The sequence below is a fragment of the Bombina bombina genome, chromosome 6 (assembly GCF_027579735.1).
Source record: "Bombina bombina isolate aBomBom1 chromosome 6, aBomBom1.pri, whole genome shotgun sequence".
Classification (NCBI taxonomy): domain Eukaryota; kingdom Metazoa; phylum Chordata; class Amphibia; order Anura; family Bombinatoridae; genus Bombina; species Bombina bombina.
In genome coordinates, this window is record NC_069504.1 from 521,281,282 (window position 1) to 521,297,134 (window position 15,853).

Sequence of the window (15,853 nt, forward strand, 5' to 3'; positions counted from 1 at the left end):
ATATAGGCCCGATCACCGGGGTGGGAGCCCCCAAATCTCCCTGAAGGTGGGAGAGTGCTAGTGACGGCTCTGAGCCGTCATTAGCACCAGAGTGGGAAACTGCGACTGTGACGGCTCAGAGCTGTCATTAGCACTCAAGGGGTTAAAGTTTAAGTGTTAAAATTGCACCAAATACATCACAAATACATTAAAATAAAGTGTAACACTCATATACTCTATACACTTTCTGCTAAAAAAATTATTCATATAAATATTAATTAAAACATTTTGGGCTAGATTACAAGTAAAATTTAAGTAAGCTAATTTATTGTGCGTTTACCGGTTTACAGGCACACAATAAATAACCAGCAATTACAAGTGGCTGGTTATTGCTACCGCAAGCTCGTGGTAGCGATTATCACTTATAAAATTAATCAAAGATCAGATCTCGGGTTAATTTTATAAATGTCCACCAAATGCCCCCAAAATACAGTGTAGTGTATTTTATTAAAAAATAAAGATAATAGTGTCACGGATACCAGACAGCTAAGGCTACCCCCCTACTATATGGCTCACTTCCTGTTACATTAGATTTTGCCATTTCATGGCTTATGGGATCTCCCAGATGCGTGCTATGTGTTGTTTTGCTGTGTACACTTGGTCATGGAAGAGCTGATCTATGACCGGGAAAAACCCTCCTAGGCTGGCCAGGCTCCTGGAACTCCTGGTCGTCTACCTTACAACTGACACCCGCCTAACCCCTCTCAGGCTGGCCGGGCTCCTGGAACTCCCGGTCGGCCACAGAACAGCAGGATACCCGCTAACTTTACTCCTGGTCGCTCCAGCGGCCCTTTGCCCCAGAGCTCCGCTCTTTTGGGGATTGGTAGCCCCTAGGGAGGACAAGAGGTGGTGGGATTACCGGAGGGGAGCTCCTTTGGGAACCGGGGTTTTTGGACACCCCTACCCCCATAACTTCAATGGGCTGTATCTCTGGTCCCCAGTAACGGATCACCCCAAAACCATCCTGGGATTTGGTGGGACTATGGCTGCTAGGGAGGCGCTGGTCTGTCTGGAGGGGCGGGAAAATTGTGTATAAAAGGAGTGTATGTTTTACAATAAAATCAGTTCCTGTTTCACCTGAATGCTAGTATGTCTAGTTATTTGGGTGGGCTCCAGCTAAAATCACTTTCCTGGGCTACATAGCAGCCTGTTCCAGGCAGAGGAAGAACCCTCTGACAGAGCTACCTAGTCTGGGTAGCTGGAGTCTGCCACAGGGTGGGACCCTGAATTCTGGTGCTGACGGCATCAGGGGTGGCTACAGGTTGTGGTCACTTGCCAGCTACATAGCTGCAGTCAGCAGGGAGGAAGCAGGACCCATTTGGTGGAGCTACCCAGTCGGGGTAGCCGGGGTATCCTTTACAAGTAGCATCTTTATTTTTTAATAAAGTAACTGCACATAGAAGTTTTTGGGGGCTAAAGTTGTCGGCTGTAGGGTGCCTTTACATTGCAGTCTATGAGATCTGTGTGTTCCCTGTATGTATGTATATATATATATATATATATATATATATGTATGCTTATATACATATATATATTTATGTGTTTATATGTGTGTATATATATATATATATATATATATATATATAAAAGCATATACGTATATATTTACAATTTGCTGCCCATTGCTGCGCAAGTTCTCATGCCGTGTCTCATGGAAGTGCGCTCTCGTGATCGCAATGCTTCCGTGCAATGCGAACGCAGGGTCGCATTCACATTGTATCTAACTTGTAATACCAGTGCACATTTGTTACTCAGTGGAGCGCAAATATTGCTTTCCACTTGTAATACAGCCCTTTATAAGGGTTAAAAGGAATGTAGTATATGACAAGGTGTTTGACTAAAAAAGGTTATAATGTATGTAATGTATGTGTATATATTTATATATATATATATATATATATATATACAAAGAGAGAAGCGCTCTACCAGGAACGAACAGCTCAGTGGCTTGTTCTATGGCGATTTACCACCTGGAAGCAGCCTCTTTTAGACCAGTGTGCTTTTCAAAGAAGAAAACTTTCCTGAAGTATATCAGTCTGATCCCGCCAAGTAAGGTCAGTCCAGCCCCGAAATACCAGGCAATTCTCCTCTGAACAAGGAACATGACAACCCCAGACGATCGTTTCGGCCTCCTATGGGCCTCGTCAGTGAGGTGCAGCCACATTCCTCTAAGCACACTGGGCAAGGAGTCCACGTCTGGTTTCCCCCATCACCCATAGGGAGACTTCCCCAGGGTCATAATAATTTGCATACAAAGAGAGAAGCGCTCTACCAGGAACGAACAACAGCTCAGTGGCTTGTTCTATGGCGATTTACCACCTGGAAGCAGCCTCTTTTAGACCAGTGTGCTTTTCAAAGAAGAAAACTTTCCTGAAGTATATCAGTCTGATCCCGCCAAGTAAGGTCAGTCCAGCCCCGAAATACCAGGCAATTCTCCTCTGAACAAGGAACATGACAACCCCAGACGATCGTTTCGGCCTCCTATGGGCCTCGTCAGTGAGGTGCAGCCACATTCCTCTAAGCACACTGGGCAAGGAGTCCACGTCTGGTTTCCCCCATCACCCATAGGGAGACTTCCCCAGGGTCATAATAATTTGCATACAAAGAGAGAAGCGCTCTACCAGGAACGAACAACAGCTCAGTGGCTTGTTCTATGGCGATTTACCACCTGGAAGCAGCCTCTTTTAGACCAGTGTGCTTTTCAAAGAAGAAAACTTTCCTGAAGTATATCAGTCTGATCCCGCCAAGTAAGGTCAGTCCAGCCCCGAAATACCAGGCAATTCTCCTCTGAACAAGGAACATGACAACCCCAGACGATCGTTTCGGCCTCCTATGGGCCTCGTCAGTGAGGTGCAGCCACATTCCTCTAAGCACACTGGGCAAGGAGTCCACGTCTGGTTTCCCCCATCACCCATAGGGAGACTTCCCCAGGGTCATAATAATTTGCATACAAAGAGAGAAGCGCTCTACCAGGAACGAACAACAGCTCAGTGGCTTGTTCTATGGCGATTTACCACCTGGAAGCAGCCTCTTTTAGACCAGTGTGCTTTTCAAAGAAGAAAACTGTCATGTTCCTTGTTCAGAGGAGAATTGCCTGGTATTTCGGGGCTGGACTGACCTTACTTGGCAGGATCAGACTGATATACTTCAGGAAAGTTTTCTTCTGTGAAAAGCACACTGGTCTAAAAGAGGCTGCTTCCGGGTGGTAAATCGCCATAGAACAAGCCACTGAGCTGTTGTTCGTTCCTGGTAGAGCGCTTCTCTCTTTGTATGCAAATTATTATGACCCTGGGGAAGTCTCCCTATGGGTGATGGGGGAAACCAGACGTGGACTCCTTGCCCAGTGTGCTTAGAGGAATGTGGCTGCACCTCACTGACGAGGCCCATAGGAGGCCGAAACGATCGTCTGGGGTTGTCATGTTCCTTGTTCAGAGGAGAATTGCCTGGTATTTCGGGGCTGGACTGACCTTACTTGGCAGGATCAGACTGATATACTTCAGGAAAGTTTTCTTCTGAGAAAAGCACACTGGTCTAAAAGAGGCTGCTTCCGGGTGGTAAATCGCCATAGAACAAGCCACTGAGCTGTTGTTCGTTCCTGGTAGAGCGCTTCTCTCTTTGTATGCATATATATATATATATATATATATATATATATATATATATATATATATATATATATATATATATATATATATATATATATATACATATATATATATATATATATATTTACATTTCAATGTTCTTCACTTAGAAGAAAATGTTCTTAGTATTTTGAGAGAGAGAGAGAGAGAGATTGATTGATTGATTCATATAGATATATAGGTATAGCTATGTTATATGTTTAACAATCTTTTTTATATGTATATATATTTTCTATGTTAAGAACATTGGAATTTAAAATATTCATAACTACCTTCTGGTTTAGTGCTGTAGGTCTTATGTGGTGTTGGGTTAACGCACAATTGATAAGTGTTAGGTTTTCCTTTAAAGGGACACAAAAGCCAAAACTTTTCTTTTGTGATTCAGATAGAGCCTACAATTTTTAAAAAGTCTTCTTATTATCAAATTTGCTTTGTTCTCATGGTATTCTTTCTTGAAGAAATATTTAGATAGGTAGCATCTACATGTCTGGAGCACTACATAGCAGGAAATAGGGTTGCCACCTAGTTTTCTAGCAAATGTATAACATTCTTGCAAAACTATGTGCATGCTCCTAAGCTTACCTTCCTGATTTTCAACAAAGGATACAAAGGGAATGAAGAAAATTTGACAATACAAGTAAATTGGAAAGTTGTTTAAAATTGTATGCTCTATCTAAATTATGAAATTATGATTATGATAATTTGGGGTTTCATGTTTCTTTAACACACGCTTCATTGAAGTCTATGGGACACGGAGTTAGCTCAGTTGCAATATCCAAATTATTTAAAAGGGCACAGAACCCAAATTTTTTCGTTTGTGATTCAGATAGAGCATGAGATTTTAAGCAACTTTCTAATTTATTCGTATTATCAAATTTTCTTTATTCTCTTGGTATCTTTATTTGAAATGCAAGAATGTAAGTTTAGATGCCGGCCCATTTTTGGTGAACAACCTGGGTTGTCCTTGCTGATTGGTGGATAAATTCATCCACCAATAAAAAGTGCTGTCAGGAGTCCTAAACCAAGAAAAAAGCTTAGATGCCTTCTTTTTCAAATAAAGATAGCAAGAGAATGAATAAAAGTTGATAATAGGAGTAAATTAGAATGTTGTGTATAATTGCATGCTCTATCTGAATCACAAAATAAAAAATTTGGGTTCAGTGTCCCTTTAAGTTAGTGCACATCGGGTTTTGCTAACGCACTAACTTTTTACTTTCAACTTGTAATATGCATGCAAAACCTGCCTGTGAACAAAAAAACCAAAAAACCATAGCGCACCACTTGTAGTTTGGCCCTTATTGTCTATGTAGATTTTTTGCTATTCAGTGCTGAATTTCTTATATATATTTTTATGCATACTTTTATATCCCTTTAAAGGGACACTAAACACTAAGGGGCAGATTACGAGTGATGCGCTAACCAGATAGATGTAGAAATATGTATTTATGAATAAATAGAGCATATTCTTCTATGCGAAGAACATTGGAATGTGAAATATTGATATTTTCATGTCGGGTTAGCGCGCGAGTAGGGTGTTTTTATTTCACTTTTTTTGCTTCTATCCAGGAATATGATAATGTGCGATATTCCAATTTCTGGTTTTTCACGCATTAGGTTAGCAGGCAAGCAAAAACCTTTTTACTTTTAGCTTGTAATACGAGTGCTAGCCGACGCGTGCAAAACGCTTACTTCTAGCGGAGTTAGCGGTTGTAAAATACAGCTCCACTTATAATCTGGCCCTAAATTAATGCTAGATAGAATTAAGCATTCAAAGAAAAGATTAATCTAAGAATAAAACGTAGTATTTTATAAAGTTTCATTAGCTGTTTAAATATTGACACAATAAGTGTAAAGTTTTAGTGTCTATAAAGCAATGGGAGCTGCCATGTTGTAACTTAGGTTACCTACTCTGCTTTGGCCAATTAGGCACAATTATAAATAGGTCACTAAAGTGTGCAGCCAATAGCTGTGTGGAATATAACAGGGTTCCGCACTTCCATTTTTAACAGGAGCTGAAATGCTCAGAATTTCAGAAGAGAATTACAGGAAAAGGGGACAAAATAAATAAAACATTTTTTTAATATACAATTCATCATTTCATATTACCATCTCAAAGTGTTTAAAGGGACACTGTACCCACATTTTTTCTTTTGTGATTCAGATAGAGCATGCAATTTTAAGCAACTTTCTAATTTATTTCTATTATCAATTTTTCTTCGTTCTCTTGATATCTTTATTTTAAAAAGAAGGCATCTAAGTTGAGGAGCCAGCAAATTTGTGGTTCAGAACCATGGACAGCAATTGTTTATTGGTGCTGCCCAATCAGCAAGGACAACCCAGGTTGTTCACCAAAAATGGGCCGGCATCTAAACTTAAATTCTTGCTTTTCAAATAAACATACCAAGAGAATGAAGAAAATGTGATAATAGGAGTACATTAGAAAGTTGCTTCAAATTGCATGCTCTATCTGAATCACAAAAGAAAAAATTTGGGTACAGTGTCCCTTTAATGTCCCTTTAAGGCAGGGTTTTTCAAACCTGTCCTCAGGCCTCCCTAACAGGTCTGATTTTCAGGATATTGGAACTGGAGCACAAATTAAACAATCAGCTGATTAGTAAACATGGTTATAAACCTGCTCTCACCCAAGGTAATCCTGAAAGTCTGACCTGTTAGGGAATTCTAAGGACAGTCTTAAAAAACCCTGCTTTAAGGGCATTAAATACAATTTTGCTGTGGGGCTTTTCACTTAACTAATGATACACCAGTATTTCTATGGCTTATACATTTTTTTATTTCATCATATATACACTGGGAATATAAATGGTTTATGTTTGTCTATTATTTATACATACATACATATTAGCGCTGCGGAATCTGTTGGCGCTCTACAAATAACTGATAATAATAATAACATATTACAATTCGGAATTTATGTATTAATTCATTTATTTAGTTGTGCTCAATATAATATTATATAATATTTTATCTATTGATAAATATTTTTGTTGGAGGTCTTTAGTTGATATTTCTGATAATGCTAGCACATTTTAGTTTGTTGTAAAAGTTACATTGTGATTTTAGAATCTTTGCAGTGAAGACTTTATTTTATGTAGTTTGACCTCAGTCCATGAGCATAAAAGTATCTTTTGTATTTATCTTGGAAAACGCTACCTGTGTAGTGATGCTCAGGGAATTACTGTATGTTATGTAGATGAGCCATGATATTTAAAGTACAAATTTGCTGTCTGTACAGTATGATTTTTGGCATTTAATAATCAATCTTCCAGCCGTTGCTTGAACCACACTTTAACAGGTGTTAACATCCTATTATTAAATCTTTGCAGATACTCTCTGCGCTGTCTTGGAACGAGACACACTCAGCATACGGGAGAGTCGTCTCTTCGGGGCAGCAGTTCGGTGGGCTGAAGCAGAATGTCAGAGACAACAGCTCCCACTAACCATAGAAAATAAAATGAAAGTTTTAGGAAAAGCCATGTCTTTGATCCGCTTCCCACTGATGACTGTTGAAGAGTTTGCAGCAGGTAATTTTCATGGATGGGTCTGTAAATGTTTTTAGTCTTCTAATATTACATAGGTTTGGGGGGGGGGAAAGCTTTTTAAAGGGGGCGACTTCTGGGCTGTGGCCATGACAGGCTGTTACACTGTGAGCTGGAGATTATCTTTTAAATATCTAAAGATTTAAAGGGACATGATACCCAAATGTTGAAGCACTTGAAAGTGATGCAGCATTGCTGTAAAAAGCTGACTAGAAAATATCACCTGAACATTAGTGATGTCGCGAATTGTTTGCCGGTGAATAGTTCAAGGCGAACATAGCTTGTTCGCGTTCGCAGCGGCGGGCGAACATATTCGATGTTCGATCCGCCCCCTATTCGTCATCATTGAGTAAACTTTGACCCTGTATCTCACAGTCTGCAGACACATTTCAGCCAATCAGCAGCAGACACTCCCTCCCAGACCCTCCCAGCTCCTGGACAGCAGCCATTTTAGATTCATTCGGAAGCTGCATTGTTAGTGAGAGGAGGGACAGTGTAGCTGTTGCTGATTTTATAGGGAAATTGATAGCTAGGCTAGTGTATTCAGTGTCCACTACAGTCCTGAAGGACTCATCTGATCTCTGCTGTAAGGACAGAACCCCAAAAAGCCCTTTTTAGGGCTAGAACATGTCTTTTTTTTTTTTTTTTGCCTGTGTAATTTTGACTGTGAAACATCAGTCTGCTAGTGTAATCTAATTGCAGTTGCCTGCCTGCAGTGCCACCACTCATATCTGTTGTAACAGTAGTGTAAATTTAAAAAAAAAAAAACTTTTTTGACTGTGAAACATCAGTCTGCTAGTGTAATCTAATTGCAGTTGCCTGCCTGCCAGCGTGTGTGCCAGGCCCACTTGCCAACTAGTGCCACCACTCATATCTGTTGTAACAGTAGTGTAAATTTGCAGTTGCCTGCCTGCCAGCGTGTGTGCCAGGCCCACTTGCCAACTAGTGCGACCACCACTCATATCTGTTGTAACAGTAGTGTAAATTTAAAAATAAAAAACTTTTTTGACTGTGAAACATCAGTCTGCTAGTGTAATCTAATTGCAGTTGCCTGCCTGCCAGCGTGTGTGCCAGGCCCACTTGCCAACTAGTGCCACCACTCATATCTGTTGTAACAGTAGTGTAAATTTGCAGTTGCCTGCCTGCCAGCGTGTGTGCCAGGCCCACTTGCCAACTAGTGCGACCACCACTCATATCTGTTGTAACAGTAGTGTAAATTTAAAAATAAAAAACTTTTTTGACTGTGAAACATCAGTCTGCTAGTGTAATCTAATTGCAGTTGCCTGCCTGCCAGCGTGTGTGCCAGGCCCACTTGCCAACTAGTGCCACCACTCATATCTGTTGTAACAGTAGTTTAAATTAAAAAAAAACTTTTTTGACTGTGAAACATCAGTCTGCTAGTGTAATCTAATTGCAGTTGCCTGCCTCCCAGCGTATGTGCCAGGCCTACTTGCCAACTAGTGCCACCACCACTCATATCTGTTGTAACAGTAGTGTAAATTTGCAGTTGCCTGCCTGCCAGCGTGTGTGCCAGGCCCACTTGCCAACTAGTGCCACCACCACTCATATCTGTTGTAACAGTAGTGTAAATTTAAAAAAAAAAAAAATTTGACTGTGAAACATCAGTCTGCTAGTGTAATCTAATTGCAATTCCCTGCCTGCCAGCGTGTGTGCGTTTCAGGGCCTGCCAGGGCACATTGTCACACTAGTGCAACTCATATCTGAACAGTAGTGTACATTTAAAAAACAAACAAACTTTTTTGACTGTGAAATAATAGCAGTTAGTTTCCTTCACACTTGTGCGTTTCAGGGCCTGCAAGGGCACATTGTCACACAAGTGCAACTCATATCTGGTGTAACAGTAGTGTACATTTAAAAAAAACCTTTTTTTTTATGTGAAATAATAGCAGTCAGTTTCCTTCACACGTGTGCGTTTCAGGGCGTGCCAGGTCACATTGTCACACCAGTGCAACTCATATCTTGTGTAGTAACAGTAGTGTACATTTAAAAAAAAAACACTTTTTTTTTACTGTGAAATAATAGCAGTCAGTTTCCTTCACACGTGTGCGTTTCAGGGACTGCCAGCAGTTCCAAAATAAATTTAAAAGTATGCTTTACACAGCGTATAAGGGTGATGTCACAGCACAACGGGAATCTGACAGGGGAAGAGGTGAAAGTAATCCTCCTCCTCCCACGACCACGCCGGCAAGGACAGGACGCTTTACAGACGTGTTGTTGATGGAGGACATGCAGAGCTTTTTTTTTTTTTATTATAAACAAAGTGTTTTTTTAACAGAAAACACACAAGAAAAATATTAACAAAATCTAGCATAAAAACACACAAACATTTTATGTCAAAAACTGCTAAAATATAAAAACACAAATTTGCTATTGTCTTATTACTTTTAAATATCCCAGTAAACCATTTATGCTGTAAACTGTACATGAACATTTTTTTGTGTCCGAAAGAAGAGTTCCATACAAAATGGCAGCTCACTATACACAGATTAGTGTGCTTCACTAAACAATTAGAAGCGGTAATGGAAGACGCAATTAAAAAATGAACAATAAAATAAAAATAGAACCTTGTCTGCAATCCATGTTTTAGAAGGGCATACAAATAATATATAAAAGCAAATAGTATGTAAATACAATTGCTTCTCCAATTTAGTCTTCAGTAGACACCTGTAAACCAATATTTAAATGATACAACATTTAAAAGGACATTAAAAGGGCATGTTATATTTCAACAGAACATAGGATTGAACTGGCTCTTCTATATAAATACAATTTTAATCCCAGCAAAGTGGTTAAATATGTAGTTAAAGCCCCATTCAGAAGCAGGAAGTCTGTCATGTTCAGAAACGGCAACAGATGATTGGCTAGGTCGTGAAACCTACTGATTGTGGACCGGCTGTGCCCTGCACAGGAGCTGCATATAGAAGTGGGACTTTACCTATGCATTTAACCCTACCGCGAGAGATCAATAATATCAGGTAATAAAATTCAAGGGTCACTACAAAGACATTTAAAAATATGGACTGGTTCATTGTTTCTCCCACAGTGATTATCATTGGTAGTACATCTGATAATGTTATGTCTGTTAAAAAGAAAGGTTCTTTTCACAAAATTAGGTTATTTTTCTCAGATGCAACTGTCACTATACATTTATACTGCAGAAATAGGTGTCTGCTAGGCCAAGGTAGGGGAGATGCAAGTACAAAGTAAAGACATTGATAAACATAAAAAATAACAAATAAAACGTTTTCCAGCTAACACTGAAAGTTTAACAACTGTTTAAAATGACCAGTAAAGTCAAAATTACACCTCTACGATTCTGACAGAGCATGCAATATTAAACAACCTTTCAATTTACCTTTAATAATAATCTATAATGTGCCTTATTTTCTTGATATCCTTTGTTGAAGAGTAAACCTAGGCTCATGAGCAGCAATGCACTACTGGGAAGCAAGCTGGTGATTGGTGTTGGCTCATAAAGGTTTTGTTCTAACAGCAAAAGTCAATATATTTGAAACTCTTATTGCCGTCAATAGATTGATTATGGACTTAACTTTAAAGGGACACTCAAGTCAAAATTAAACTTCAAGATTCAGATACAGCATGCAATTTTAAACAACTTTCCAATTTACTTAAATTAGCAAAATGTGTACAGTCTTTTTATATTTACACTTTTTGAGTCACAAACTCCTACTGAGCCTGTGCAAGAATTCACTGCATATACATATATGCATTTGTGATTGGCTGATGGCTGTCACATGATACAGGGGGAGTGGAAATAGTCATAACATCTACTACTCATTTGAAGTTCAGACTAAGTGCTATTGTATTGTCTTCTTATCATGCATTTGTTAATTATGCAAATCTACTGTATTGACTGGTCCTTTAAGCTATGTGGGCTAATTTTGCCTTAGTTTTCCCCCAATCTCTATATAAGTTGGTGGGAGCTATAAAGTTTTTTCAATAATAAACTCCTTCAGAATAAAATTAACACATACAAACTATATATATATATATATATATATATATATATATATATATATATATATATATATATATATATATATATATATATATATACACACACACATATGTGTTGGTGTGTATATTTATATATCTGTGTTGGTGTGTATATTTATTTTTTATACCCAAACTGGAGGCCAGGGAATTTTTAACATATCTTAATTCTAATTATAAGGGTCTTAAAGGGATAGTCTAGTCAAAACCAAACCTGCACAGTTCACATATTGCATGCAACTCCAAGTAACCCTCCAATCTACTTCCCTTATCAAACCTTCTTCGTTCTCTTGGCATCTCCACTTGAATGTAAGCCTAGGAGACGGCTCATCCCTGGTTCAGAACCTGGGCAGCGCCTGCCTACCGGTGGCTACATTTAGACACCAATCAGAAAGCACCACCCAGGTGCCGAACCAAAAATGGTCCAGCTCCCATACGCACATTCCTGCTTTTTCAAACAAAGATACCAAAAGAACGAAGAAAAATCGACAACAGGAGCAAACTAAAAAGTGGTTCAAAATTGCGTGCCCCATCCGAACCATGAAAGTTCAATCTCGACTTGACTGTCCCCTTAAGTTTTACCAATGAGTATAATAAGATGATGATACCATACCTGGATGTATCTTTGGAAGGTTAAAGTGAATGTAAATCTTCATGCCAAAGTGCCCGGACCTTTTAAAAATCTGACCAAAAACAGGGGCACTCCCATGTGGAGCTTGCGGTTGTGCAAATGGACTGTTTGCGGTTGTTTGCGGTGCGTTAAACGGGGAGTTTGGTCTGTCACTGTGAAGCAGGCGTAACCCTTACACTACCTGATCGATACAACATCATACCTGATGTTTTAAAGCACGTTATTCCAAACAATTTAGGAATGTTAGGTGATTTATGCCATTTATGGATTAAAACCAGACTCTGCATCAACTATGTAATTTTTCTTGCCATGGATCCCCCTCCGGCATGCCACAGTCCAGGTGTTAGTCCCCTTGAAACAACTTTTCCATCACTATTGTGGCCAGAAAGAGTCCCTGTGGGTTTTAAAATTCGCCTGCCCATTGAAGTCTATGGCGGTTCGCCCGGTTTGCCGGTTCGCAAACATTTGCGGAAGTTCGTGTTCGCCGATCGCAAACGCAAAATTTTAGGTTCGCGACATCACTACTGAACATCTCTATGTAAAACAGGATGACAATTTACCTTAAAATTTATAAGTAAACAGATTTTAATCAGCCAATCAGGATCCTAGTCCCAGGACATGCAAGGGAGTGTGCATCTGGCATGTGCAGGCACAATAATGTTATGTTCCTACTCAGTTTATGGGGTCACAGCAAAACAATGACCTAACGCTTCTGATGCTGATTGGCTATTGTGTTTTTTGTTTTTTTTTCAACTTGCAGCTGGATAGCAGCTGAAGTATAACTGTTCACAGAGCACTTACTATTGTAAGCTAAATAAATTATGAGGTAAAATATCTCCCTTTTTAAATAGAGATGTTCAGGTGATATTTTCATGTCATTCATGTAAGCTTTTTACAGTTATGCTGCATCACTTTCAAGTGATTTAGCTTATGAGTATTATGTGCCTTTAAAGGGACATTATGCACTCATTTTTTATTTGCATAAATGTTTTGTAGATGATCTATTTATATAGCCCATAAAGTTTTTAAAAAAAATAAATGTATAGTTTTGCTTATTTTTAAATAACATTGCTCTGATTTTCAGACTCCTAACCAAGCCCCAAAGTTTTATGTGAATACTGTCAGCTACCTTCTCCAGCTTGCTCCTGTTTGTGTAAAGGGTCTTTTCATATGCAAAAGAAGGGGGAGGGGGGAGTGTCTTATTTCCCACTTGCAGTGGGCTTTCCAACTGCCTTTTCAACAGAGCTAAACTGAGAGCTTCTAAGTAAGTTTTTAAACAGTTTTATATTGGATTTTTATATCAGTATCTGTGCATCTTATTCTTTATAGTAGTGTCTATTACATGCAGTTATATGAAAATGAGTGTATACTGTCCCTTTAAGTGGCATCCAACTTTCATCTATATCTCTTTAGATTTGATACATTCCGGTGATTAAGCGCATGTGTTTCTTTCAACACCAGTTAAAGCAGTTGCAGTGTTCCGGGACTTAAATTTAGATGCTTTGGTGGATGGGGGAGACGGCCTTCCACTATCCCCCTTGGCGGAGTTAATCTCTGACCCAGCAGAAACGCAGTGCTATCTTGCTTGTCACTGCATACCTTAATACAATATTGACTATATAAGTAGAACAGAACTTCTATCTACAAGGCAATAATTTATTTTCAGTTGCAATGGAAAAGCAGAAAGAACAGCTCCTGTATTCTATTAATGCCTTAATATGTAATCATTTTATATGACCCTACAAAGGACTATCAGTGGTGGACTATGTGCTGACACCAATCCAGATGAGCACTGAGCACATGGAGTTTTTTTTGCGATCACTCAGAGGATTCTATTGATCAAACAGTTGCTCTGATGAAAGGAAACCCTCTGGCATTTGAGATGTTGGAGCGAGGCGAGACTCGGGCCAGAGAGGTGTGGAACATTGTCATCAGTAATTAAACTGATACTGGGCCGGTGTTATATCGAAAACTCCAAGATTACGTCACTTCCAGTGAATCCATACATCTGATTGGTTGTGCATCCTGTCCCTCACAGAGACACGGGCCAATCTGATGGTACTGTAATCGCCTATCTTAACTAACTATTTTGCCTCTGCCTGTGGGGTTCAAGGGGGGCAAAGCCCCCCTTGTAAACCTCATTCCCCAAGGTTTATTCTGTGTGGATGCCAGAGGATCAGCAGTGTGCCCCCCAGACAGAGGCAAAAACAGATAGTGAAAATGGAAGAGTCATCGGAAGTAACGTCATCTTGGAGTTTTCGATTTCTTGGAGTTTTCGACTGAACACCGGCTGCTCATGACATGTGGTTTCTTGTTCCCCTGGAGCTGATAGACTGGGTGTGTTCTGAACGTGCAGAATTTTTGGAGAGATAGCAGACAAGGTTTCAAGCAACCAAGTCCCCCCCTAGATTCTGAGAGGTTTAGAGGCACATACCAGCTTAACTTTATTGATCTATCTTCAATTCAACTGAATGCCATAGAATGCTTTAAATTAGTGTGTGAGGTGTGCTGTTCCTGGAGACCCCTTGATAGAGATATCGCTAAATTCAAGGTTACCTTGCAGATGAATGACCGTACTGGAGTGGGATAAGTGATTCTTCTGAGAACCTTTTTCTTTAAAGTGACACTGAATCCAATTTTTTTCTTTCATGATTCAGATAGAGTACACAATTTTAAGCAATTTTCTAATTTACTCCTATTATCAATTTTTCTTCGTTCTCTTGCTATCTTTATTTGAAAAAGAAGGAATCTAAGCTAAGGAGCCAGCAATTTTTTGGTTCAGTACCATGAACAGCACTTGTTTACTGGTGCTGTCCAATCAGCAAGGACAACCAAGTTTGTTCACCAAAAATGGGCCAGAATCTAAACTTACATTCTTGCTTTTCAAATAAACATACCAAGAAAATGAAGAAAAATTGATAATAGGAGTAAATTAGAAAGTTGCTTAAAATTGCATGCTCTATCTGAATTACGAAAGAAAAAATTTGGGTTCAGTGTCCCTTTAAGTCCCTTGATATATTTTCCTTAGGCATTGAGGTGGAATATTATTTAGTCATATGATCAATATTCTTGTATGCATCGTTAATTAACTTGGGGCTATGTTATCTTAAATTAACTGTTATCTCTGTTGATTACAGCCTTAGGTTTAATTAAAATAAAAAGAAATAGATTTCAGTTTTCATTATTTTGTTATGTTTAACTATGCTTTCAACTCAGCTCTTATGTCACTAAGGGAACATTGTGCTTTATTTTATGGTGTGACTTATGTACTATGTTATTTTACCTGTTAATGTCCCCATGCACTGTATCAATAGGACCTTTACTTAATTCTTTACAATGTTTATTTTCACTTTATATGTAGCCACCAATCAGCAAGTGCAACCCAGGGTTCTGAACCAAAAATGAGCAGGCTTGTAAGCTTACATTCCTGCTTTTTCAAATAAAGATACCAAGAGATTTATTTTTGGAAATAAATTAAATTATTTTGTAAATTGCAGATTTTATTTTTATGTATACATAAATCTTTTTAAATATTTTGTAGTAAAATTATTTAAATATTTTGTAAGCAGAAATTTTTATATTAAAATCTATTCATGCTGGCCTCTGATGATAATCATTTTCTAGAAATGACCACTAGATGGCAACATTGTATAAGAAAATAAATGTTTTCTGCAACTTTTTGTCATTGAAAGAGTTAATTTTATGCACTTATGTGCTATTTAAAGGGACAGTTAAGTAAAAAAAAAAAAACTTTCATAAATTAAATAGGTCATGTAATTTTAAACAACTTTCAAATTTACTTTTATTACCAATTTTGCTTTGTTCTCTTGGTATTCTTAATTGAAATCTAAACCTAGGAGGTTCATATGCTAATTTCTTAGACCTTGAAGGCCACCTCTAATCTGCAAGCATTTTGACAGTTTTTTACCACTAGAGGGCGTTAGTTT

The 15,853-nt window shown here is 38.6% G+C and overlaps 1 protein-coding gene across 2 annotated transcripts in view; it reads left to right on the forward strand.

Moving 5' to 3' along the window:
- The window catches only part of BTBD1 (BTB domain containing 1), a 61,532-nt gene that overhangs the window by 10,329 nt on the left and 35,350 nt on the right, over positions 1 to 15,853 (forward strand). For both annotated transcript variants that reach the window (XM_053717420.1, XM_053717421.1), the window contains exon 5: positions 7,028 to 7,225. In XM_053717420.1, the coding sequence (XP_053573395.1) occupies positions 7,028 to 7,225 (198 nt within the window). The remainder of the gene's footprint in view (positions 1 to 7,027; positions 7,226 to 15,853) is intronic.